Raw genomic sequence first — 26,579 nt, 5'->3', positions numbered from 1 at the left:
TACATGTGCGCAGGCGCCTGGCAGGGGTAGGCATGGTGTCCTGAGCCTCTGAACAGAAATGCCTTTCCTTGCATTGCCACAGCCAGAGCTGCCAACATCCAAATGGGTTGTGGTAAATTTAGACAAGGAAGAGTGTAACCTCACAATTTGGGAGAAAAGGAGAGGCAGGGCACTTAGTTTTAGGGGACCAGAACACTCCTTTGCCTCCAGTAAGGGTAGCAGGGAGGTTTTTTTTTTTTACTCACACCCGCAGGTATTTGCAGTGTGGTTTGCATGGAAGGGGAGGGGGGAGCAGCCAGATGCTCTAAGCTGGCACCTGATGGTCATTCTTCACTCTTGAGAAAGCAGCAGTGGTGGCAGCAGCAGCAGCAGCAGCAGCAACAGCACAACCCTGCATGTGGGCTTCCAGAACCAGCAGCCCTGAGAAGATGGAACCTAGAGAGAGGCTGCTGAGAGAGGACACCAGCAGTGGAGCACCACGAACGACAGCATCCTGGAGAAAGTGTGTGTGTGTGTGTGTGTGTCTAATGCCTGCTGGAGAAGGATAGGAAGGGCCCATGTCTTCAGTGTGAACTAAAAAATCCAAGACATGTTCTTGCTGTAGGGTGCTGGAGTCCAGGGCAGCTGGGTAAAGTCATCCAGGTCACTGTGACTCCTGGGGACGCTGTTTTACTTTCACGCCACTTGTAGCTTGGGACCTTGTGGTTAGGTTGGTTTCCAGGAATTCTGAGGATGCTCTCTCTGGGTGTCCTTAGTCCAGGAGAAGGCTGGGTCCTCATCTTAACATAGGTAAGGGAGATTACTAGAGACTCACTTAACAGTTACAATATTGGTTTCCTAATAAGTTAAAAAAAAAACAAAACATTGCCACAACGTTGCAAAGGCATCAGGCAAAGCTGTACCGCCAACACACCGAGTCACCTGCTCTTGTGAGGCAGCAAGACTGAGGTGGAGACAGTGCTCAGTGGGCCAGGTGCTTGGCGGGACAAAGCAGGGCTCTCGTGGTTCTGAGGAAGAGAGCACTGGAGTGGCAGAGGCCGGCAATGGACTCCCCGATGACCCAGACTTGGTGTCCTATGAGCCAAGGGCTCCTGGGGGAGGAACCCAGGGTCAAAGTCGTTCCTACTTAGGCGTTTCAGAGCATCCTGCTGGCTCCTTTTGACCTCAGCTCTGTTCGTCTCATCCATTCAGTATCCAGGCAAGTCAGCATTTCTATTTTCATGACATACTCGCTGAAGGTGAACGCACGTGTACGATAGAACATACATAGTCCCACTCAGGATTTTCTGGAGCCACTGTCCCCGTACCTCATACCACACCCCCCCCTTTCCCTGGAGTGGAGTCCTTTTGAAGCAGAGAACCCAGTGTTAGCTGTCTGGTCCTGCCGACTCCTGGAATTTAGAAGAGAATGGAGGAACAGAAATTTTAGTGTTTAAAGACTTCATAAGCAAAGTTTTCGCTTGGTTAAAAAGCATTATTGAGATTTATAGTACATTCTAAAACCGGATTAAGCAAATTACAAAGTGCAGATGGTAATAAAATGCAGTATGGGATATGGGAGATGAAATGGTGGGGAGAGGCCACCTCAGACAAGTTAGTGGGGTGTTGGGAAAGAACCTGCTTCCTCCTGTGCTCTGAAATAAATTCGAAGTTAACCAGGGAAGGCCACTTCTTATTGTAAAATAAGGCGTGCTCAAGCCAAATGGGGCTGGTCAGCACGCAGAGGGCCAAGCCGGCCTGCCTTTTATCCTTAACGCAAGGGGGAGCTTGGCTGCTCCACTGGCTGAGGTTCAATCTCACAGTCTACCCTAGCCTGGCTAATTTGGAAAGCATAGAGAAGGAAATGAAGGAAAGAGGAAACCGGCAAGAGCCAAGGCCTTTACTTCAAAGTTTTACAGGGTGGGGGAGATGAAAAGATTTGAATAAAAGTTTTACAAGGTGGGGGTGACCTAGGGAATATTGGCTCTTGGTGGGTTAGCCACCTTCGATAGAAAAAACCCCAAGCAGCTCATTTCTCACTGAGAAACCTTTATTGCTAGGAGGGTCTGAGAAAGCATCTCACTGCCTATGCAGCCCAGGCTGGTTTTGAATTCCTGACCTATGCTGGAGAGTTGACTCAGTGGTTAAGAACACCCAGGTTTGGTTCCCAGCACACACACGGTGGCTCACAACTGCCTGCAACTCCAGCTCCAGGGGACCCAAAGTCTCTTCTGGCTTCCATGGGTAACAGGGACACACATACAGTGCAGGCAAAACACTCCCTCTACTTAAAATGAAAACAAAACCTTTAAGAAATAATCCATAGCTCTCTTCCTCAGTTGGAAAGGGGGAACCTGAGAACACACTGGGAGCTGGCACTTGGTGCACACAGCCTGAGGGGTCAGGAGATTCTAGAAATTTGACTTGGAATCTTGAGGCGGAAGAAATGCTCATGACCAGAGGGAAATAACATTCTGGGTGTGTATTAGTGGGTAAAGGAGGAAGACACAGGAATGCCACCCCAGAAAGATGGCAGGAGGTTGCACCTGAGTTTGAGTCCTCCAACAAAGGACCCCGCATTCACTGAGCAGTACAGATTTTATGGCAGAGACGTGACAAGTTTGGGCCATTTCAGACTCGTGTTTAGGAGAGCTGATTCCGGTCATCTGGATAGATTGCAGCTTACAATTTGTAGCTGGGCGAGTTGGGGGCAATTAACTTTGTTGTGTTCCTCCCACTCCTGGGCAGTGTGTGTAGTTTATGGGGGCGGAGTGCTGACAAAAGCAGCCTGGGTCACTATTTCTAACAGTATGTAGGCAAGTAAGGCCCTCATACCTGGGTAGGCACCATGTGAGCTATTTAAGGGCCGTTGGCATCAGATGATCACTCTTACAAAGGAGAGAACATACTGCTGGTTTTAAAGATGAGGGCTATCAGAGGATTCCAGTCTAAAAGCAGTCGTGTCCAGTTATGACAGATCTAAGCCATCTCCCAATAAGGCCCTGGTGCTCTACAGCCAGCTCCCCGGGTCACAAGGAACCACTGTGCTGACCTGGCAGGTGAGGAACAGCTACTAGCACTTGATCCATAAGCTCCCTTGGACTGTGAAACAAGCAAGAGGGCAAAGGTCTGATTGATTGACAGGCTACTGTCAAAGGGAAATGGGCGTGCCTAGACCCCCAAAGACACAAGATACTAAATTAGCACATAAAAAGTGGAGGAGGGGGTCTCAGTAGGGTTCCTAGACACACAACAGCTTCCTGCCAGATGTGCAGTGCTGGGACCCTCAGCCACTCCCACCTGCTCTGGCAATCAGTCCAGACAAACGGCACAGCATCATCTGCTGCTCAGAAGACGGACAGCATACCTTCTTTCTCTCAAAATTACATTCTGCTCTCGCTTTGCCTTCTTTGAAGCCTCCCTCATCCACTTGAGATATTACTCCACTGGCTTGTTGGGAGCAGATGGCTCAAAGGTAAAATGTGGATGCTAACCCCACCGTACACGCACGGAAAGCAAGCAAGGGCGAGAGCGCTGGTGTGGATGCACTACTCTGCCTACTTGAGGCCAAGTTACGGACAGTTTGATCTGCAGGGTTTCGAGCGCCTGTTTAGATGCCTTGCAAACTTAGTGGGCCAAACGCATACAGGTAACAAGCCAAGAATTTACTTCTAAATTTGTTGCTCAACTAAGCAAATATTTTAACTCACAGTCAAAACTTTCTCTGAATGCCATGGAATGTGTATAAGCATTCATGTTGTGTGTGTTACTATAAACACTAAAGAAAACATACAATCATTCACAACAGAGTAAAACCTCCACACGTTTGAAAAGACACGAATCTGGAGACATACCACCATGAGTCAGAAGCTTGTGACTTGTCTTTTTAAAAAAAAAAGGCAAGCTTGCTAGTGTGGTACCAGGCCTCTGGGGCTTTACACGTGGCACAAAGGAAGCAAATGGATTATCTATGTGGGAGCTCTGGGCAAAATGAAGATCAAAGTCAAAAAGAAAAAAACAAACTCACTTTATTTAAAGACAATGATTGGCATACAGAAGGTATGCACCAGCATAAAGTCAACTCTCATGGAAAAGCATTAAAATCCATTATAAATTAATTTATTAAATAGGTATTTGGTATATGTGATGGTTTCATTAGATAGTACTCATTCATATTTATTGCCAACCCCTCCCCCAAAGTCAAAACAAATCAGAAAAAAATCTCATAACTTCAATTTACACTAAATAATTTATTTCCCTCATCGTGTATGTGTTCTGAAATGTGACACATGACACAGCTCAGCTGGTCATTCTCCATCAATCATAACATGACAGGACACAAGAGGCTANAAATGGCTCATCATAATTTATTTTATGTTAAAATGTACAGCTTTTGTTTTTTTGTTTTTGTTTTTTTGTTTTTTTTGAAGTAACTGACTAAAAAGAGAACAGGTAAATACAAGAGTCCCACTGGCTCCCATTTTATACAAGGCCGCGCCTGCCTCTCCTGCTTGGCCCTTACTGTCACCTGTCCAGGTACAAAGGCTAAAAAAGGACGCAATAGAAACAGACACAAATAACTTTTCTGCTTTTTTACATGCGATTTGTAAGCTTAGTTTGAGCTATTCACAAGCTACTTTTCTATTTTTCCTTAAAAAATAACTCCAATATTTTATAAAGATAGAAAAATCTACAGATGGAATGAAAATGTAAAGTTAGAGGCGTCTGCATAAAATAGCAACTTTACACCAAATTCACTGTTTTTTTTTTAAATCCTGCCAAGTATTTGGACATATATGAAATGCTTCAAAACCTGACAGATAAACACTGAGATATGCTTCATTCAATAAACAGAAGTGTGCATTTATAAAACAGAAAGCTGCCTCTCCCCAAAGGAGCCTGCCACCAAAATGGAAAAGGGTCTTCTCAACTTTACACCAAACATTTAGCAATAAACCCCCTTCACTAACCAGACGGGGATAGCTCTGTAGCTCTTTACAGTTTTATAATTAACAAAAATAGAGTTTTTTTTTTTTAAACCCTCAAATTAGGGTACCCTAATCAAGGCAAAAAACTTAAGAAATGGCTTACCGTTAGCACAACACTTGTACAGTACTACAAAATGCACTGTCACTAACAAAGACATTAGCGGCATGCTGAAGGGTCACCTTAAACAAAATATACAGTAATTGAAATGCTAAAGGCATTTCCATGGAGTAGACAAGGAAGAAGAAAAGCTGGAGGTTCAGTATTAAAACAGGTGATTTGGGGAGGGGCTTGTATCCACACTGTTTAATGGAAGCAGGCACGACGTGTGGCCGCTGCCAACTAGAGTCCTAAGAGAGGCCTTCCTTTTCAGAGAATTTTATATAAAAGTAACAGAAATAAAGGTACCAAAAAAGAAAAAAGGAAAAAAGAAAAACAACTTGTATAAGGCTTTCTTTCTGCTGCATACAGCTTTTTTTTTTTTTTTTAAATAAATGGTGCCAACAAATGTTTTTGCATTCACACCAATGCTGGTTTTGAAATCGTACTCTTCAAAGGTATTTGTGCAGATCAATCCAATAGTGGGGCCCAGTGGGCTGGGTGGGCTGCCAGGCTGTCTACCTTCTCATGTAGGACCCATTGAGAGACTGTTTGGACATGCCCGTGTTCATGTAGCCGTGGTGTCCGGGGGCCGTGTACATCATGTTAGCGTGGGGTGGGGTCTGCATTGGCTGCTGGGCGTATGGCTGGCTTCCCATCATGCCCATCTGCATCTGCATAGGGTACTGGGGGGTTTGATTCATGTAGCCGTGGTTGCTGTGGTAACCACTGTTCATCATCGGCTGGGACATGCTATACCCATTCATGGCATTCAGAGTGTTCATGTTCATGTTCACCGAGTTGACATTGTAGGCTGGCGCTGGCATCAAGTTCACACTCATGTTCATGCCTCTTTGCATCGTTAAAGTCCGTGCAGGACCCTGCATGGCTACAGTTTGGGAACGCCCATCGATTTGTGACTGATGGGTGGCGGCAGCTGGTGACAGAGATGCCGCCTTGGTTCTCATGGAGACGTGGCCCTTGCTGGCAATCTGAGTTTGCAGTCTTTGGCTGTGGGAGATGCCAATATTCGATGCTGCCTTGTTCTGCTGCAGGAGAGATGGTGGCAGATTCATGGGAGGAGGAGTCAGGTTAGGGGGTGGGGTCATAGTAGCTTGTGCTTGGGGCCCTCCAGGGACGGAGTGTGGAGACTGTGAAAGCTGAACAAGCCCTGTGTTACTTAATGGTGTGGACAAAGAGGCACTGTTTGCATAGGAGGTCACAGCAGCGGAATGGCTGTAAGGCAATGAATGATCAATAAGTGTATTAGTTAACTGCTGCAGTTTGGCAAGGCTGAAGGTGGCAGATGGCTGTGGGTAGTGCCCAGCCCCAAAATCACTTTGACCCATTCGCTCATATAAGCCAATGTTGGCATTGCTGGTCTCGGGGATGTCAGCCAGCTNCATGGGTGGGGTGAAATTGGCGGCCATGCTGCACTGAGCTAGCTGCTGGCTGCTACTGGGAGGCCTCTCCACCACACAGCCTTGGGGAGACTTGACGCTGCAGGTTGGAGGGGAGCTGATGCTGGTCTGCTGCAGCATGCTGCAGCTCCCACTGATGTTGGACATCTGCTGGGTGACAGCACAGCTGTTCTGTGTCAGATTGCTAGAGGTGAGACTGCTATAGGAGCAACTATTCTGGGAAGAGCTATTTCCACAGATGCTGCCTCCCATGGTTGAGTCATAGCTGCTTGGGTTCTCATAGTTCTCTGTTGTGCTCTCAATACTGCCCAGGTCACTGAACCTGCTGTCAATGACCTGCTGTGAGTGATCTGACACTGACGGGACGTCCATCATTGGACTGGTCTCCATGTTCTGCAGAGGTGGCACTGTGATGGCAGTCTGATCAGGGCTAATTTGGATAAAGCTATTCTCTAGCAGGGACACTGGGGCTATTGACAGAACGAACTGACTGGCCAGGATGGGAATGGACAGATGAAACTGGGCTACTGTGGTCTGACTGTTGGCACTCGTCCAGCGTGGTGGCAATTTGAGGACTTTGGTCTGTGTGTGTATAGTTCTGCAGGCTTCTACAGGCCTCTTGAGTCTCAGCACAATCTGGAAAGGTGTCATCGTGTTCCCTGTTTTCTTGGGTCAAAGACTGAACAGCCTGGGCAGTCTCGGAGTCAATTTCCACAGCGGCTGGGCCTCCCTCTTTGAGATCAGCATCCATACCATCACTGTTCTTTTGGTCCTGCTTCTGTGTCTGTTCTTCTGGGGGCTCCGCGTCAGACTCAGGTGCAGTTCCAGTGTCCCCAGCAAGCTCCTTTGGCTCACTGTTACACGACACTGCGAGATCAACACCGCAGTTCATCAAGACTTCAGGGTTCGAGTGACTTGGCTGAATGCTCAGGTCTAAAAAAGCCTCCTGGCCCTCTAGTGTGTCTTTGAAGGTTTCTCTTGGGAGGTCTCCCCTCTCCATGTTGGCAGCCTCCATGTGGCCATCATCTTCATCATCTGCATCATGGTCTTCATTGTGAGATGGCTCTTCTTCCTCATCCTCATCCTCTTCATGGTCATCCAAATGCACAGGGTCTTCCTTTTCCATGGAGATCTCAGGTTCTGTGTTTTCATTACTTTTAGCACCATCTTGGTCTTTTTCTGCAGTTACTTCTTCTTCCTCTTCCTCTTCCTGTTCTTCTCGTTCTCCCTCCTCCTCTCCCTCCTCCTCACCTCTGATGAGGTCCTCCTCATCTACCTTTTCACCTGGTGATTTATGTGGACTCACGGGTATGCCTGTCTCTTCCCTTCTGTTCCCCTCCTGAGGCAGCAAGGCATCCACGGTCTCTGTCACCTCCCGTTCCATCCCCATGGGGCTGCCCTTGTCCTCTGAAAGCTCCTTCTGCTCTTCGATCGTCACCTGGTCCTCTGGCTCCATGGGTGTCTCTGGTGGGGTGTACAGATTCAGCTTGAACCCCGTCTTCCTCTCCTTGCTTTGCTTCCACTTGGAGAGCCCTCGCTTTGCTCCTTTTGGCCACACTTGTCTGCACTTTAGAGGCTCAGGATTGTCTTTGCTGCCTTCTTTCAAGTGTTCTGCATCATCATCTACATCTTCTTAATGAGGAGACAAAAAGACAGAAAAGCACACATTTTAGGAAGGAAAACCAGAGACACCGTAACACAGCTCTTTAGATAAGCACGTGCTGCTTTTACTTTAGCACTTGAAGAGTTGGTGAGAGAGGCAACCAGGAATACTGTGGAATAGGCCAACCCGAGTAACCTAGGCCTAGGAAGTCAAAGACATTCTAAGATGTAAAAACTGGGAGCTCCACAATACTAAGAAAGTAAAACAATCAATTTCAACATCAACAAATCTGAAAATACCACAGGGCAGGATTAATGCTGGGTTATATCTAAACCATCACTGCACTCAAAGGGTTAACAAAGGGTTAATCTGCTACCATCCGGAGGAAAGGACCTTCTCTTTGTGAACATTTGCTAGATTTAGATGATCCCAGCTGACATAACTTTGTTCTTATTATTTATTGTTCATTTTATTTTATGTGTGTGGGTGCTTTGCTTGCATGTATGCATGTCTATGTACCATACACATGCCTGATATGAAGACCAGAAGAGGGCATCAGATCCCCTGGAACTGGAGTTATAGATGGCTGTGTACCACTATGTGGGTGCTGGGGATGGAGCTTGGATCCTCTGGAAGAGCAGCCACTGCTCTTACCACAAGCATCTCTGCAGCCCAGACATTACTTACTGTGCACCTCTGAACTGAATGAGTGACTACACAGAACAGCGCAGTTGTAATCACTGTCGTTGTTAGCATCACAATTTATCAATGACACAAGCTAAAATACAATTACCATAATATTACTGAATATTTAAAACACAGGGGTTTTGTTGTTGCTGTTTTTAAATATTTATTTGATGTATGTGAGTATACCATCGCTGTCTTCAGACACACCAGAAGAGGGCATCAGAACCCATTACAGATGGTTGTGAGCCACCATGTGGTTGCCAGGACATGAACTCAGGACCTCTGGAAGAGCAGTCAGTACTCTTACCCGCTGAGCTAGCTCTCTAGCCCCCATTGTTGTTTTAAATCAGGGATTCTGCTCATGGTATATTAGGGATCAGTCTGCTTTTCAAATACAAGGCCTGATTTAGAATGACAATCAGAAACCAGATAGAAATGAACATTTTCTTACAAGTCTAAAACCTATTCTTCTGGACCTATATGTACACAGAAATAAGAATGTTTGTTTCAAAGGCTCTCTATACCAGTTGTCCTGTACAGGCAGACAACTGCTTCAGGGTTTTCTCTCACCCAAACTCCACCTTATAAAATTCTGAGAGGAATAAACAAAACAAAACAAAACAAAACAAATGTTTGCTACTTAAAATACAGCAAACAAATATACATATTCATGAATAAGTATGCAGATATAAAACACTGAGACCTTAAGACATTTCTTATTAAACACTATTTTTGCTGGGTGGTGGTGCCTGGTCTATACAGTGAGTTCTAGGACAGCTTCTGTCTGCAAACAAACAAACAAACAAACAAACAGTATTTTAGAGAATAAAAACAAAGTCACAAAGTTGATGCCAGAATGGATGGAGTCCAGCAAAGTCAGCTCATTTATATAATAAAGTGAGGGCACATAAACTTCCCTACAGACATCCCGCTCACCACTAGCTGACAGCATGTACTTGATTTAGAGAGGAGGACTCTGCACAAGCTCCAGAGCTCGGCCACTTCCCCAAGGATACTCGCACCACTTCCTCTCATTCACAATGGCAGGAATCAGCCATCTCAATGTCTCTTAGCACCCCTCCTCACCTCTTTTGGTGACAGTTTCTTTGTGTAGCTGTGGCTGTCCTAGAAACAGCACTGTAGACCAGGCTGGCCTTGAACTCAGAGATCTGCTTGCCTCTGTTTCTGCCCGAGTATTGGGATTGAAGGTGAGCATCACCAACTTGAAGAAACTGGTTTCCTCTTGCTACCATGTGAGTTTTTGGGATCAAAATCAGGCTGTCAGGCTTGGTAGCAAGTACCTTTACCCATGTTTATTCTATGAGTCACTGGCCATACAGTCTCTATAGGAATACATCCCTAGATGAGAAGATGAGTTTTCTAATAATCTCCTTTAAGAAAGGAGAGAGGATCGTGAAAGAAATATGGTGGAATGTGACCATAAAAGGTAAAGAGAACAAAGCCAAGGTGAGAGGCAGCGGCGGCAGCAGCAGCTCATCTGCAGGCTTCTGAGCCAACACGTGAGAATCAGGCTCAGCGTCCACATCTGCACAGGGAGCTCTCCATGAGCCTCACATGTGCACAGGAGCTGGGGAATGGCTCAGTGTAAGAGCTTGCCACACAATGCTGAAGGCTTGCATTCAGATTCCTCATACACACATAAGGGCAATGTGGGCTGCCTTATGCCTGGAACCTTTCTCTCAGTACTCAGGGGGCAGAGGAAGACTGACAGGTCTTGGGGGCTCACCAGGTACAAGACGAGCACAAACAGGTTGAATTCTAAGTAAAACTGGAGGGGGGGGGGGAGAAAGAGAGAGAGAGAGAGAGACAGAGAGAGAGACAAAGAAGAGAGAGACAAAGAAGAGAGAGATAGAGAGGAGAGGAGAGAAGGAGAGGGAGAATGGGCCAGGTATGCTGGTCAATCCCAGCACCTGAAGGGCAGGGAAAGGCTGACCTCAGAGTTTGAGGCCAGTGTGTCTATATAGTGAGTTCCAGGCCAGCTGGGGCTACATAGTGAGAGCCTGTCTTTAAAAAAGGAAAGGATAACATTTTAAAAAATGAAACAGGAGATAGCAGATATTCACTGAGGAGTCAGGGAGGTGCTGGCTTATGTTCTGAAGAAGAGACATAGACAGCAATTCCTATGGGAATCCCAGAGAAAGGAGGTGAGTTGTTCCCTAGGCTGCAGCACGTTTTAGACCGAGTCATTTTAGCCTTCCAGATACCAGGAGCTGTCCTACAGGTCCTCACCGTCCATCTTGGAGTTCCTGTGCTAGCAGAGTAAGGGATACGTGCTTTAAAACAGGGCATCAAAGACAATTCACTTGAGTCTGGTATGTTTGTAGAAGAGGGTATCCCTGTCAACTTCAAAAGAAAGTCTGTCTTTGGGATTTCTGTATCACCTCAGATTACCAAAGCTGATTGATACTGATGGTGTTTGAAGTTCAGGTGGTGCTGGATCACACAGAGGAATATTAGGATACACCCTGATGCACTGAGAAGTTGTTTTCAAGGAAAACAGAAGTGCACACTGGTAACAAATACCCTGATGTCCAGAAATGCTAATTAAGTAGAAGATCACAGAGCAGTATCAAGGGACGCGCACTGTGTTTCTTACTAGCTTCCAGAGTAAGATGAAACCACCTACAGGATTATTCTCATTTAGAAACAAAGTACCCCATTCCAAGGAAAGAGGGGTGAGACGGTGGGAATGAGAAAGGCTGGGCTGGCACGTGTTTCAGGTGCACGGGCACACGCTGCGGCTAAAGCTCCACTTACTTCTACAGAGGGCAGCGCTCTTGACGAAATGATTGTCTTCCCCTTCCTCTTCCTCCGTCTGCCTTTTCCTCCCTGGCTGATGTTGGAATGCTTTTCTCAGAACTGGCTTCCTGCCGCCCTCCTCCACTGGGATCTCACAGGGAGGCTCCAGCTGCGGCATTGGTCTCTCCTCATCCGAGTTGTCAAAGGGCTCATTCAGCACTTCTGTCGTCTCGGAAATGGTCTCGGTGGTTACACTGCTGTTGATCCTCCTGCGTTTACGACCCCTTTTCTTCTTTACTACAAAAGGCCTCTGAAATTAATTCAAAACATAATACATAAGTGCTCCTGAGAAATTAAACAGCTGAGGTGATATGCAGTAAACCTGTACTGACGTGCGCCTGAGACTCTTACCTGTCAGGACTTCTTCAGTGCCTTTGTACTTAACCTTCCATTTGATGTTGAACATCCCTCTTGGGTGCCAAGAACACAGGCATATGTTTTCCAATACAGCACTTGTTTGCTCAAGCCGAGGCTTTGAGAGAACATCCTCACGACTCAGCTGCAGATTTTAAAAGCTGAGCACTGCTTTTCCAGCATCTATTTTTTAAGTGGCACTCACCAGCTTCAGTATCTGGCCTATCACAGATGTTTCTAGAAACGCTTTTATAAGTGTTGCAATAATCGGCTATCACCTTGTAACTGCTCTGGAGATGCCCATGGCATGATAGGCACTATGAGAAACATGGTGGGGCTGAAGGTGAACTTCCTGGTCCCAAAATGAAAAGGTGCTTGAATAATTACTGGCTAGAAACTGCAGAGGTAGAGTCTTGGCTACTGGGATGTGGGCAGTTAATAATTTTATAGACTATTTTGATATGGAAGATACCTTAAAAAGTAACACAGTCTCTGAATAAGATAATGGCACAAATGACTTCCTGTGGTTGTAACAATAAGCTATTTTCCCAAGGGGGAGGGAACCCATCTAATATACAAGATTTAAATAAAGGTACAGGTAGATTCAATGCTAAGATATGTGTCAATGAACCATGAAATTGGCGGAATGCTGCTCTGTGAGGGTTCAATATGTCTACGTGAATATCAGCCTCGGGCCAGGGCCAGGGCGTAGCTCACTAGCAGAGCACTTACCTCTCATGCAAAAGGCACTGGGCTCCCCTCCCAGCATGGTGGGGGTGGGGGGCACTACTTCCAGATAAACAGTACTGAAGAATTCCTGCATCTTACATTTTTAATGCTTTCAATGTTCTTAAAGAACACATATAGGCCTATTAATATTCTAAAATTTAACCATATTAGTAACTTAACACTTGCTGTTACCTGTTCCCTAAGCCCCTACACCTTTCTCCCAAACACAAGTGCAGCCAATATAAAGAGTGGTTTCCTTCAGGTTGAATCCATATGGAGAGCTGTGGCCCACACCATGACTGGAATGATTCTGTTTATAGATCTCCTTCCTCTCATTCTACCCATAACACAAGACTGTCTTCTCTGTGTAAGAAGTTAAAATGCTGAGTAGCCACAAGTGCACTTCATGGGGTTCTCCCTCTGCTAACTCCAACTGTGAGGTCAGAAGAAAGAACCTAGTTAGGAGTTAGACTAGCAAACTGCCTGGAAAATACTTCTTAGGACAGCCCCTGGGAAGAGCTTTCACTTCTACTGTGTTATCCCTCCTTGTCAAGGCTGCATTAATAATATCTGCCCTGCTGTATGTCACAGATAGAAACCGCAGACAAAGATAGCAGACGTGGAAGAACATTTACCCCCACACAAACCAATGTTGCGCTTTCTATCCCACTGGGCAGGAACTGGCGCCGTCTGGGGAGACTACCTGGTACCCAGGATATGACGAGTTTTACTTCTGTGTCGCTGGCCACACAAGCAGAACACAAGCAGCAAACTAAAGGATGCGGAATACCTAAGAACCCTATGTGAGAATAAGGGACACAAATGCAGGAACGCTGGACTTGGAGCTCTGAGGTGTGGCTGGCCCTCTAGTGAGTCATGTGACCTGGTCTGGTCTGACCCCCCCCCCAGGTCTCTGAGGTGTCCTGCAGACCAGCAGGTGGCAGTGAGTACCAGACTAGGGTGGTCAGCATGCTGCACATGTTAGCAGTAAGCAGAACCACAAGTGTAAGATAAACGATCGTGACACTGGACCACTGAGATGTAAACTACAGGGAAACTACAGAGAGTGAAACAAAAACTGCAAAGAGAAGACAGACAGACTGAAAACAGCTTGACTGCACACACACCTTTCTTTTAATGGAAACTGACTGTGGCTTAGTCAACCGAGGGGGAGATGTCTGAATGCTCTCCTCCTCTTCCTCCTCTTCCTCCTCTTCCTCGTCATCTTCCTCCTCCTCCTCTTCCTCACTGCTCTCTTTGGACAGCTCTAACAACTGTCCTCGCTCCCCGGCCACTGGCCGCCTCTCTGGGGAGTGCAGGTATTTATTCTTTGATTGTACTTTTGCAGACGATTGCCTACTGCTAACTCTGGACGACAGGATCTCTTGCTCTTCCTTCTCCCAGCAGCTGGCTTGTTCCATTAGTCGTTCAGCCTGGGGTGGGGAGCAAAATGGTCATCGGTGAGGTCAGTTACACGGTTGGAGCCTCCAGGATCAATGAAAAAGGATCTATCTCTAAGTGAGTTCTGACCAGCTGGTCAAGCACATTCCAGCTGTGACATCTCAGGACCCTCGGCATCAGTTAGGAGAGCAGACCTAAGAGGGCTGGGTTTCATGGGATAGTAAGTGGTATTAACGATGCACTGAATTGACTCAAGCTCTTTATCACTACATTACATGCTCACTGGCATGGAGCACTCTAAGCAAGTTCATAAACACAAAGAATCGACTAACATGGCAGCACTGCAGCCCAGCACCAAGTCTAAACTGATTACATACTGTCAGTGCTGAGTGCCTCGGTGTGATCAATGATAAATGTCTCATTTTTCATACTTAATTCAATAAAATTATCATGTCTTAATCAGTTAGGATAAACTAGTGCTTTATCATTTCATAAGCGTTATAACTGAGCTTTTACAATGATGCTAATGACTCTCTTAGCTTAAGCAAACTACAATGCAAAAGTCACCACTCAGGATGACGCAGCTCATCATCACCTCCTTCTCAGCTTCTCGCTCTTCCTCAGAAACCACAGCATTAGAAATTAAAATTGGGGTCCATCTTAGACTCTCCGGATCAAGTTCATTGGGTCGGGTACAGTTCTTCAGCTTTTCCATGTGGCNCAATATCAACTTTTCCCTTCTAATGATGACAAACCTGTAATATAGGGAGATAAGACAAAGTGAGATAAAAAACTGAGAGCTAGCAGGGTATGGTTGCATACACCTTTAACCTTAGCACTTGGGGGAGGCAGAGGCAGGAGACTCTCTGTGAGTTCAAGGCCAACCTGGTCTAACAAACTGAGATGAAGGGATGCCAGGGCTATACAGTGAGGCCCTGTCTAGAAAACCAAACCAAACCAAACCAAACCAAACCAAACCAAACCAACTCAAGATTAGGTGGACATGCCGGTGCATACCTGTAATCCAGAACCGAGGCAGGAGGATCGCCATGAGTTTGAAGGTCACCTGGGCTATAAGAGCCTGTTTTAAAAGAACAAAGTCCCTGGCCAATCCAGCTCCCTTTGACCCAGGTTATGAAAATGGAAAACCAGCAAAAGCAACAACAGGCTTGATCCTGCTGTGGGGAGGCCACGCCTGTCCAGAAAGCAGGGCACTCACCTGCCATCTCTCCTGTCAATCATGTGGAGGTGCTGCAGAGTGGTGGCGATGTCATGTGGGCACATGCCTGTGGCTCTGCTAATGGCCTTGATGCTGATGTGCCTCTCGTGGTGGTGGTAGAGGTATTCCAAGATGACACTTTTCCAGTAGGCCAGGTAGGAGAGCCGGCCCAGGTCAGAGAGTGGCTTTTCGGGAGACCCTGCTTGGCCTTCTCTTCGAGAAAGCAAATAGCCTAGGCAGGAAAAGCAAAACTGCACTCAGCTTGGTTGTCAGAGCTAGGTCCAGGAACCACTAGGAACAATGTCATCAGCCGCAAGGTAAAAGCATCACACAGGTCAAGTGTGTCCTGTCAAGCTTGTCACCTCATCAAATTTCTGCTTGTCAATCTTTTGTGGTGACACTGTAAGCTAATTCACACAGCTGGCGGCAGCTAACATACATGGTATTGTATGTCACAGAGGCTGAAAGTTAAGACTAAAGAGAGTACTTCTGGGGAGTCTCGACACATAAATCCCCTGCAAGCCTGAAATTCTCTCAGATACTCCATGTTAGGATCTCTTGGATCCTGGGGAGGGACCACCCTGACATTAATGGGTAGGTTGTTTTCCACGAGAGGACCCGATCACCCTTTGACAGCTGGGGCTTAGTAAAGGGGCTTTGGCTGACACAGTCTGCATTGCCTGTTCCGTTTAACCAGCCGGCTGATTTGAAGCTGTTTTAGTATTAATAAAACACTGGCTTTCACGCCCATGGTGGCAAACGCAAATCTACGATGCTAGCTCTATTTTTACCCTTTTCATAAAAATTAACTTAACCTAAATTAATTTAATTTAAAAATTAAATTAACCTGAGAATGTGGCTCCTACAATTACAAATAAAATACATGAGCACATGAAGCTTGAACTGCACAGGCTTTCTGGCAAAGAAACTCTGAAATGAGAAGACTTTAAGCCCACTTAGAGGAAATGAACGGAAGCTGGTGGCTGTCTTGGTAATTAAGAGCCAGTCATGGAGGAGAGAAGAAATGTCTGTCAAGTAGTGATGGCTTCTTTGCTCTAATTGTTTCAACAGCCTCACCTCCGAGAACTTCCTGCTTGTAAACAAACATCAGCACAAACAGTAGGTGGCAGCACTCCCCAAACCAGGCCACTCTACACCCGCCCAGACCTCAGGCGGTCCTTCCCTTCATCTACAGTTCCAAAATGGCTGCACTTGCAAGAATTTTTTGTTTTAGTTTTTTTTTTTTTTTGTTGTTGTTGTTACAAAGAGAAATCAATGCCTTGGATCCATTTTTTTTCCTGTTTCTCAAAACCACTTGCAAATAATGCAGAAATCTAGAACAAGATACTCTACCTCAACAGCATTCTGCATCTTGACAGCTTTTATTTGGATGTCATCATACAGAATAGAAATAAAATAAGCATCGTGTTTTGCCTAAGATTTTTGGTTTAACTCATCTCGTCCTGTTTAAGTATCTGATTGAATGCAAACAAACACCAGACTTTTACAGCCAAGCCACTGTCGGCGCGTGCTGCTCTGCCACACTGAGGTTTTCAACAGCGGTGTCAGGAACGCTAACGCGGACAGCTGCTGTGCTGCAGCCAGTCCATATCATGTCCTGTCAACATGGAGAGTGCTGCGTTGCCAGAGCAGTGGAGGAAGCCCAAACCTCAGCACAGAAAACTGGCACATCCCATCACCTGCTCCCTAAGCGCTTGGCATAGACTGAGAAATTTACTTAGTCAGCTGGGGGCCACAGCTCTGTACTTCTGCCGGGGGTGGGGGGATGAGGCGCAGGTATAGAACCATGGATGATAACTGTTCCCCTTGTCCACAAGATCCCACAATTAAAATTTCCCTGCAGTGACTAACTATGGAAGTTCCCAGGCCCTCACTGATTCATGTGAATCCCACTGTTGAAGGCAGAAATTTGGCCTACAAGCAGTTCCCCCTCCCACCTACACTCACTGCTACACAGAACTACCTTACCCAGGAGGCACGGTTTTTATTATGTCTCTATGTTCCCACACTTTGACCTAAGAGGGAAGCATTCCCACCCTCCCTTTCATTTTACCTAGCTGTTCTTGTACCTGAGTCTAAAAACCACGCGGTAATTCAGGCGAGCCAGCAAGCTGAGCCCCTGGGGAGCACTGGAGTACAAACCTCTCAGTACCCGCCACTCCTGCCGTGTCAAAAGGCTGACTCCTGACAATTCCTTGGCCCTTTGACTGCAGTGCAGGACTGCTGTCCCATAGATGGAAGGTAACACGCTCTATGTGTCATGGACATTGAGCCCACTGGTCTTTCCCAGCAAAGCACCCTCCTGTTGTGTGTGCACTCAGAGGCTGTGAAGAGGCAGGGACTCTGCAAGCACTTGTTGGGAGGGGTACTTTTCAGGGTGCTGAGAACATGACTGGAAACCCAATGTTCAGTCAGAGCCTCCTGCACACATTTCAGGGATGAGGAGCACCAAACACCACCCAACGCCAATGCCCTGAGGTGCCTGGCCCTGCCTGTAGTGTGTCTCCTCCTCCTCTGGGGATCCAAAGACCCTCAAAGAAGTTGCAGCCAGTGGGAAGAAAATGGCACTTTTGCTGAGAACTATTTGGAATCTCCCCATGACGGAGGATGCTCTGATGTTAAACAGAATCCACCAGGAACAGTAAAAATGACCATGAACACATTTCTAATTTCTTACTAGTTGACTGAAATGGCATGCAGAATGACAATCTGTGCTGTTTGGAAAGGTGCTGTGCCTACCAGTTGTGCACTGACGACAGAAGACAGGCTATAAATGTCATCTGCAGCAGGCGCTTGCCTGGAAGGAGCTGAGCTGCTGATGCTGACCTATGCTGTCCTTCACGACATGGGTGTTAAGTGAGGGGCTTCTTGCCACCTTCTGTTCTTTCCTACTTTCTCTCAGCTCCTCAAAGCACAGTTACAATATAGAGCAGACACAGTAATTTTTGGTAAGAACATTTGACTTATTAATTACAGAGATGTGATGGTTTAAGCTCTTAAGTTTAACTTACCAAAAAGATTCCAAATAATTGATCTAAGATGCAGGGAAATAAAAAGCACTTATCTTGGAAGCCGGTGTATTGTCCTGAAGCATCTGAAACAAGTACAATACACCCCTGGTGAATAGATCCCCACGGCGTGCTCACACCTCTCCTTAACGCAGGATACTTTCAATCAGAAAACTTCAACTACCCCTGGGGAAACCTACTGTTTCAGATGAAAAGTGACGTGTGGAAGACAAGTCCCCGGAGCTTCAGGATAATTAACTGCTGGTGCGAATATTCCCTTGAACTTGTAGTGAGCCAAAGATTCGGGCAACGAGCACTCGGTCATGAGTGAGAACCTCATAATGGAAACGGAGTAGCCCACACACCATCCCCTGCATTAACTACCCCAAACTAGCACGATCACTTCCTCCTCTGCTTCACTGGAACTGCATACCAGGGGAAAGGTGAGGTCGGAGGGGCAGTGGAAGTCTCGCATGCTTGACTCAGAGATGATCCTCTTGCAGGGAAACAAACACAAGCATTTCCAAGCAGAGCACACAGGGCACCCAGCCTCCATTGAGGATGGCATAAAGTATCAGTTCTCGTTGCCTGGCCCTGACCAGAGACTGAAATGGCTAACTGCCTCTAGGAAAGCAGAGTAGACCCACTTTATGGAGGTAACTATTTGATGAGGTCAAAGTTTGTTTTTGCAGTCATGAATAAATCAAAATCAATTTGACCCCCCAACCCTCATTTATTTGGAACTTCCCTCGTTTTGAACAAGTGCTGTGCAGGATGATATAGTGGAGCAAGAGTAAAAAGAGGTAAGGGTGTGACAGAGATCTTCACAAGTGTCGCCCCTCATCCGTGTACACTTCCATCTGTCATCGTCTGCTTCCAAACCATCTGAACTTTCTCAGACACACAGCATAAACTTTGGCTTGCTACTCAGTTCCAACTCCCATCTGTCTGGATTATGTGAATTCAGAGCTTTCAGTTGCTTTTAGGGGAGATAATCTCCAAGGATTATATACCTTTCACCAATACCTGTTGAGCTCAGCAGACACCAATGGAAGACCCACAAGAGAACACAGCCTGGGCTTTGCAGGCCTGGGGATTGATACCAGCCATGCATGGGCTTATGTTAACTTAGGAGGTAAGCCAATGCCTTTAGCCATGGAGTTCCTTGGAGGTGGCAGTTCACTGGGCCATACGGTCTGTTATTCGTTTCCTGGGCTAGCAGCACTGTGAGCATGTAGACAGTTAGCAGTTTCATTACCGTCTTTTGTTTAAATTCAGTGCTGATCCTGAAGTTGGTATCTTTAAGAGAGCCCTGTTCCAAATGACCTGTGGTGCGTCTGAAAGATGACCTTACCAAAAGATTGAGAATGTCTCTCAAAGTAGACATCTTGAAACAGACTGGATTTGAATCTGGACGTTTAAGACACTCTTTACCATAATTCTTTAGGCCCAGTGTAATTACATAGCAACTAGACTAATCGCCGAGCAACCTGCACTCTCACACATCCTAAAGGTGACTCAAGGTCAGCGCCCTTGAGGACCTGCTCTGGAGCTGCTAGGCAAACAGGCTTGTGAAGTGGGAGAGACACTGAATGTACAAGTCAGGGCCCTTCATTTCCTTACTGGGAGAGAATAGAATAGATAGATTTCCTAAAGCCCTATCAGGCTGTGTGGGTTAGCTAGAGTCAATGAGTGGCTGATTGCTCTATTCTATGCCTGGCTGTCACTACAAAAGAATTCTGGCTACAACATGAATTACAACCTAGAAGGTAGAGAGAGGCCTGAGAGTATGCATCTCTAACCAGGACTCATATCACTATACCTGCTGGGATACACTGGTGGGGGTTCTAAGACATCTTGGCTTCAGAACTTTGTAGTTTAAACACTTATTTAAGACTCCAAGGAGCTTTTGTTTATAAAGGCTGTATCTGTTGATTTTACAGAGAAGTGACATTAATTTTAAAACAGCAATGAACCTAGTGTTACTCTAATTTTCGATAATAAAAAAAAAAAACCTTCCCTGCATTTTTAAAAATATAAACAAACTAGAGAGGAGAAAGCTTGCTTTACGTTTTACACTCCAGTCATATCTACTTTGGTCCCTCATCTGTTGTGTCATGACATTTCTGGAAAATTCCACTTTACTGTCACGAGTGAAGAAGAGTTAAAGAGGAAAGTAGCGTTACTTTGGAATACTTATGGAGTACCTCGGACTGCCTCAACTGTACTCTGAGATTCTCTGTATATATGAATAATACAAACTTTGAGAAGCAGGGCAATGAGACCACATGAACCTTAGAACTGTCATATATTGTGACAGCTCACAGGAGGCTAGGAGCACAGACTGTGGAGCCACAAGCTGTGTGGCAGAATTCAGGACCCACCATGTAACATCGATGTAACCCAAGGCACTTCTTTAATCTCTGTGTATGTCTGAATCCTCATTTAGACTACACAGTTAATAATCACACTTATCTTTTCAAGTTACTGGAAGCATTACATGGGTTAATAAAAAACACAGAATAATGCTTGGCTTGAAGATTAGCTCTTAAGGGTTATATTTATAGGTGCTCATTTAGATGACTAAAAATTAGGGGAATTAAGAGAATGTGGAGAGAAAGAAGTCAAAGTGCTCTTTGGCGTCGGCCTGAGATGAGCCTCCTTCCTATTCCTACGTTTGCTTGAGATACCTCAAGACCATTCTACTGTCTCAGAAGTTTCCTACACCCAAATATAAATTTAATTAAAGGAAAAGTCCCTTCTCCTTTGGCCTCAGGAATAGTCAAGAAATTAACTACTGAAAATTCCCAGCAAGCATAATTTGCTCCCAAATTCCTTTTGGCTGTCAAGTATTTACTTCAATGATTACCCTGTAGAAACAACTAGCCCATCAACCCACAAACACAGTGGCTGCCTGAGGCTTCAGCAGACCCACAAGCTCCCCGACAAATATAACAAAGACTCACAGATTCTAGAAGACTCAAGTGCGTCCTGGGAAAAACGGCCTGAAAACCGAGAGACATGCTGTCTTTGGGAAAGTTCTGTTGGCTGAGTCACATCTCAGCCGTAGACATCTTGAAGATGCACTAGCTTCCTGAAGAGCACTCCACTGCTAAGCTCTCCCTCAGTTATGTGGAACAAAGTCACTAGTGTTCCTTACTGAATATCCCCACTACCCAACGCCTACTCCAGAGAAGACTGGTCTGCATGTTCCTTCCAAAGGGAGGCCTGCACTAGAGACATGGCCCTGTACTGGTACATGTGTCCAAGCCTACAGAGCACGTGGGGGTTTGCCAAACAATTTTGATGGCTCCCTGGTGGCTGTGGATGCTCTAGTAGTTGATCTGCATCAGATACCAAGGGGAGATGAGATGTAGACTCTCAGTTAGGACTTTCCTCCTCCTGCTATGCCTGTCACAGAGGGTGCTGCACATCTGTGACATGCTGCTGAGCTTGGTGACCAGAGCAGCATCTGCTCCATGGGAGCAGTCTGAGGGCCAGACACACATCCCCAAGACAAAACCATACTACTGAGTCCATGGTGTCTTTATAACCGACCACCCGCTTTAGTGGGAGCTCTCCCCAGCTCCCTTCCCCGTGCTTGGGTCTAGCTACGGTTCTCATCCATAGCTGCACATTAGAATCACTTCCTGACCTTCATGTCCATCTTATTAAATCTCAACTCTTTCCCCCACGACAGTTTGGTTTCAGATACAGTATTAAGCAAAAGCCTTGAGGACTGCTTTTAACCCAGAACTTTAAAGGGCTATGTCACCAACACCAAACCAAAGGTGGGCCTGATGTGTAGGGAGAGCCTGGGCAGAAGATAATGTGTTAGTAAAGAAGGTGTGAGATGCACTTCACAGAGGTTTCTCTCAGTCAAACAGAACTGGGGACGGAGTGTGCTCCAGTTTCCTCTTCTGTGGCTGGGAAGAAGCCACTCTGACCAAAAGCTGCCTGGGGAGGGGCTTACTTGGCTTCCAGACTAGGAAGAGGTTCATCTGAGGTAAGTTACAACAGGACCTGCAGCTGAGATCACTGCTGAAGTGCTGTTTGCTGACTCCTGTTCAGCTAGCCTTTCTTTCTATGTAGGCTCCCATTGTAGTCCTGGCTGCCATAGAGGTCACTATGTAGACCAGGCTGGTTTTGAACTCATAGAGAGATCCTCCTACCTGTCTCTCTAGTGCTGGGCTTAAAGGTATGTGCCACCATGCCAGGCTGTTAGTTTAGCTTTCTTAGAAAGCCTGCAGAGGGGCAGCCCTGCCCACACTGGGTCCTCCCACATGGATAATTAAGACAATCTCTCAGAGACCTAGCCATAGGCCAATTGGATCTGAGTAATCCCTCAATGAAGGCTTCCTGGGATGGCTTTAGTTATGTCAAGTGATGGCTGAAGCCAACAGGTGCAGTCTGCTAGGGTAAGGTATGTCAATGCAAGCTACACTCAACCTTTTTATTTTGGTTTTTTAAGACAGTTTTTCTGTGTAATAGCCCTGGCTGGCCTCGAACTCACAGAGATCTGCCTGCCTCTGCCTCCTGAGTGCTGAACTCTTTTCTTGAGAAGATGATCAACTGTTGAATTCAATCCATAACTTCCTTGTTAGGGAAATAAGGTCCTGGGGTATAGGAGAAGATGTTGTAGATTGAGAGAGGAATACTCTACCAATAACACATATGACCAAGGTAAAATCATTTAAAAAATTTTAAAATTAAATGATTTTTAAAAAATGTTTACATAAACGTATTTCAGAAGGAATCACATTGTTCACAAAGCCAACTACTATTCCCAAATATCAGTCAAGCCGGTTTGTTCCCAGAGGCAACTTCACCGGGAGACGGTAGAGTACTAGGTAGAGTACTAGGAGCCACTGTTTTTGACGAGACAGAAATGGAGAAAGGATGCTGTTAACTTCTGGTAGCCTTGGCAGGTAAAGGCTGTTGCTGATGAGCTGAATGCCTGAGCACCACACAGCAGGCGAACTCACTTCCACAAGTCGTCCTCTAGTCCCCACATGTGCACTGTGGCACACACACACACACATTAAATGCAATAGCAGTATTTTAAATTCTAGGATATATTAGGAAGAGCACAGGTTTACAAGAGAAAACTTAAGAAGCAACCTGGTATTTAAAACTAATTTCTTCTTTCAGAAAAAAATTTCTTCACACTAAAGAGTGCTTGAAAAAATATTCTAAAAAGTAACACCTATCAGCAAAAAGGCACCCTAAATTGCTATCCAAGTTGAAACCTTGAATAAAATTCTACATACAAGTAAAAAATCCTCACAAGACTTTCCTATTGAAAAGCTACATGACTTCAAATTCTCACAAAACTCATACACCAAGCACACTCTCATCAAATGGCTGTGTGCGCCTACAGTGCACGCATGAAACTGCCCTGGCGCCGAGATCCCACAACTGAGTGAACTGGAAGGGCAGCCGAGTTAGTGGAGTCCAATAAAAGCGCACCTCAGCTAGCCCAGCAAAGCTGTGTGTGCGTGCGCGCGCGCGCGTGCGTGCGTGTGTGTGTGTGTGTGTGTGTGTGTGTGTGTGTGTGTGTGTGTAGTGGGGAGGGCAGTTGTTTATACTACTGTGGATGCTGCCACTGCTCCTGAATCAGGCTCAGAGGCCATCTTGGTGGCACAGTATCTATATCCCAGCTACTCAGGAAGTTATGGGAGGATTAATTGTTCCAGGCCAGCCTGGGCAACTCATTGCTATCAACAGTTAAAAGGGATGTGATGTGGTTCGTGGTAAAGTGCGTACCTAGCACGTGCGAGGTAGGTTCAAAACCCAATACTACTAAGACAAGACTCAGGCTCTAGAAGACAGGGCGGTTGCAAGTTAGACGTGTAAGTCCATTCTAAGTGCATTTCTGTTTCCCTCTCCCCCTCCCAGGCCATCCTCTTACCTTATACAGCTCTACAAATACTATCTGCCTGCCTGTCTCTCTGTCTGGTGTACACACACACACACACACACACACACACACACACACATCAGCACCCAGGGCTAGAAACTGACCACTCACCTAGCAGACACAAAAGCATGGCATCAGGAAAAGTGGAAGAACAAATCTCTTTCCATTTTCCCTTTTGTTTTCAAACAAAGTACATCTCAAGAGGGAGTTGTCAGTCTTTGAGACAACTTTCTAAAATCAAAGCCCAGCCCGTCCTCTGATCTGCTCAAGGCTCAGAAGCATCTTTAGTGTCCCCAAGTTAGCGAGACAAATGCTTGCACCCCTCCCGCATGCACATGCTACATGCTTTTGAACACACTCTGAGGTACAAAGCGTCTGGCAATAAATAGCTGTGTCAGGGCAGGGGCTCAGCCACTGCCAATAGGACAGTGTGTGCTGGGTGTGAGAACTAGGGGTGGGTGGGACACGTACTTCAGTGGTTGGCTGACTTGCCAGTAGCTTTGGTCATAGAACTCAAACACTTAGTCTAGCTATGTTAGATGTTTCTGTGAGAGAAACAAGAATATATGCTGTATCATACAAGCAGGGTTTTCAGATATATATGAAGCAATAACAAGGGTTTATTATAATTATTATTGCTTTTGAGACAAGGTATCACTTTGTAGTCCTAGCTGGCCTGAAACTTGTGTTGTAGACCAGGCTGGCCTCCAGCTCACAATTCTCCTGACTCGATGTCAAGGGCAAGCACCACCACACACATCTTGGATTTTTTTTTTTTNAAGATTTAATTTATTTATGTATATGATTTCACCATTGCTCTCTTCAAACACACTAGAAGAGGGCATCAGATCCTATTACAGATGGTTGTGAGCCACCATGTGGTTGCTGGGATTGAACTCAGGACCTCTGGAAGAACAGTCAGTGCTCTTAACCACTAAGCTATCTCTCCAGCCCCTTGGAATTATTTTTTAAAGACAGAATCTTGCTATGGGGTGGCCTTGAACTAATGATCTACCAGCCTTAGCCTCCAGTGCACTGGCATTACAGATGTGTGCCTTTGTGCCCAACTTATTACTAGCAGTATTAAAAGACATCATTGCCTTTTGAGCTTGCAGACAGTACATTTCTCTGAGTTCCTTGCACGAGGTATAATTCTGCCTGCTGTTCAGACTGACTCTAACACTGGATGCAGCTAGAGTTGAGCCATCAGTAACAATATCTTAATATGAGCACGGCATTATCCATAATATCACAATTATCATTCCCACGAGTCCTTCTATTGTGTGGACATTGTTAATCAACAAATCACAACTTTGAAGGGTCTTGAATGTACAGGGAAGGAAGGTTTCAGTGGCTGAATCTCTATGGCGGGCACACTAGTCACTATTCTGGCTAGGGTGCCCAAGACTATTTAGCTAGAGACAAATCTCAGGGAGTTTAATTTGTTCATTACCAGGCAACTTAAATCTAAGAGCCACTAGTCACATAAATAACAGGAACTCCCACATACACGGTAATAGCTGAAGTTCATTACTGATAACTCAGTTCAATGCTACACTGCAAGAGAGCATATGGTAATCATTTACAAATAAAAGGACAGGGCACACACTCAGGAGGGTCTGCACGCCAAGGTGGAGGTGTGTGATTATGGACAAATACACTCAACTGTAAATTATGTAACCATCTCTTGTAATTACCCTGCTACAGACAGGGACAAACTTCCTGTGCGATCTGCAGAGAAAGAGGCAGAGACACACAATTACTTTTTCCTTGGTTTTAACCCTTTAGCAGCCATTTCATTATGTGTGATGAGGTCAAAGAAAGTTAATTTATGGAGACTTGGTCTCTGAAAAGTCCCCAGTAGTGATGAAAGCCAGTGACTTTTCTTCAGGGAAGAGTTTTCTAAACTGTATTCTAAATGGTGTTTAAAGCAGTTCACAAGCACCATTCATTTTATCTCTTCTCTAAAAGTACTTGCTATGGTCTGTAAGTTTTTAACTGGAAGCAAATGAAAATCTGCAGGGTGCAAGGCAGGCTGGCAGAGTCCTCTGATGTACCTTCTACTGTGGTACAGAAAATACAATTAACTTCCTTGAATTCAAGAGGAAAGATCCTGCTTTGGACAAAGCAAAGGGCAGGAAGAACAGAAAGCCATCTTGTGGTTGGCACCCCCCTGCCCCCCACTGTGGTGTGTATGTATGTGTGTGCTAGAGAGAGGGAGAGGGAGAAAGAGAGGGGGGGGGAAATGGGGGAGAGAGAGGGGGTAGGAGGGGGAAGGAGAGAGGGAGAGAGAGAGAGAGAGAGAGAGAGAGAGAGAGAGAGAGAGAGAGAG

The 26,579-nt window shown here is 45.8% G+C and overlaps 1 protein-coding gene across 1 annotated transcript in view; it reads right to left on the bottom strand.

Moving 5' to 3' along the window:
• Positions 1-5,429: 5,429 nt before the first annotated feature.
• Kat6b (lysine acetyltransferase 6B) overlaps positions 5,430-26,579 on the bottom strand; it is a 172,287-nt gene continuing 151,137 nt past the window's right edge. The window contains 6 exon segments of the mRNA XM_029469204.1: positions 5,430-6,942; positions 6,944-8,117; positions 11,554-11,845; positions 13,806-14,111; positions 14,675-14,834; positions 15,299-15,530. Of these exon segments, the coding sequence (XP_029325064.1) occupies positions 5,583-6,942; positions 6,944-8,117; positions 11,554-11,845; positions 13,806-14,111; positions 14,675-14,834; positions 15,299-15,530 (3,524 nt within the window). The 3' untranslated portion in view covers positions 5,430-5,582.

This window comes from Mus caroli, chromosome 14 (genome assembly GCF_900094665.2).
Source record: "Mus caroli chromosome 14, CAROLI_EIJ_v1.1, whole genome shotgun sequence".
Taxonomy (NCBI): domain Eukaryota; kingdom Metazoa; phylum Chordata; class Mammalia; order Rodentia; family Muridae; genus Mus; species Mus caroli.
This window is presented reverse-complemented; position numbering and strand designations above follow the sequence as displayed.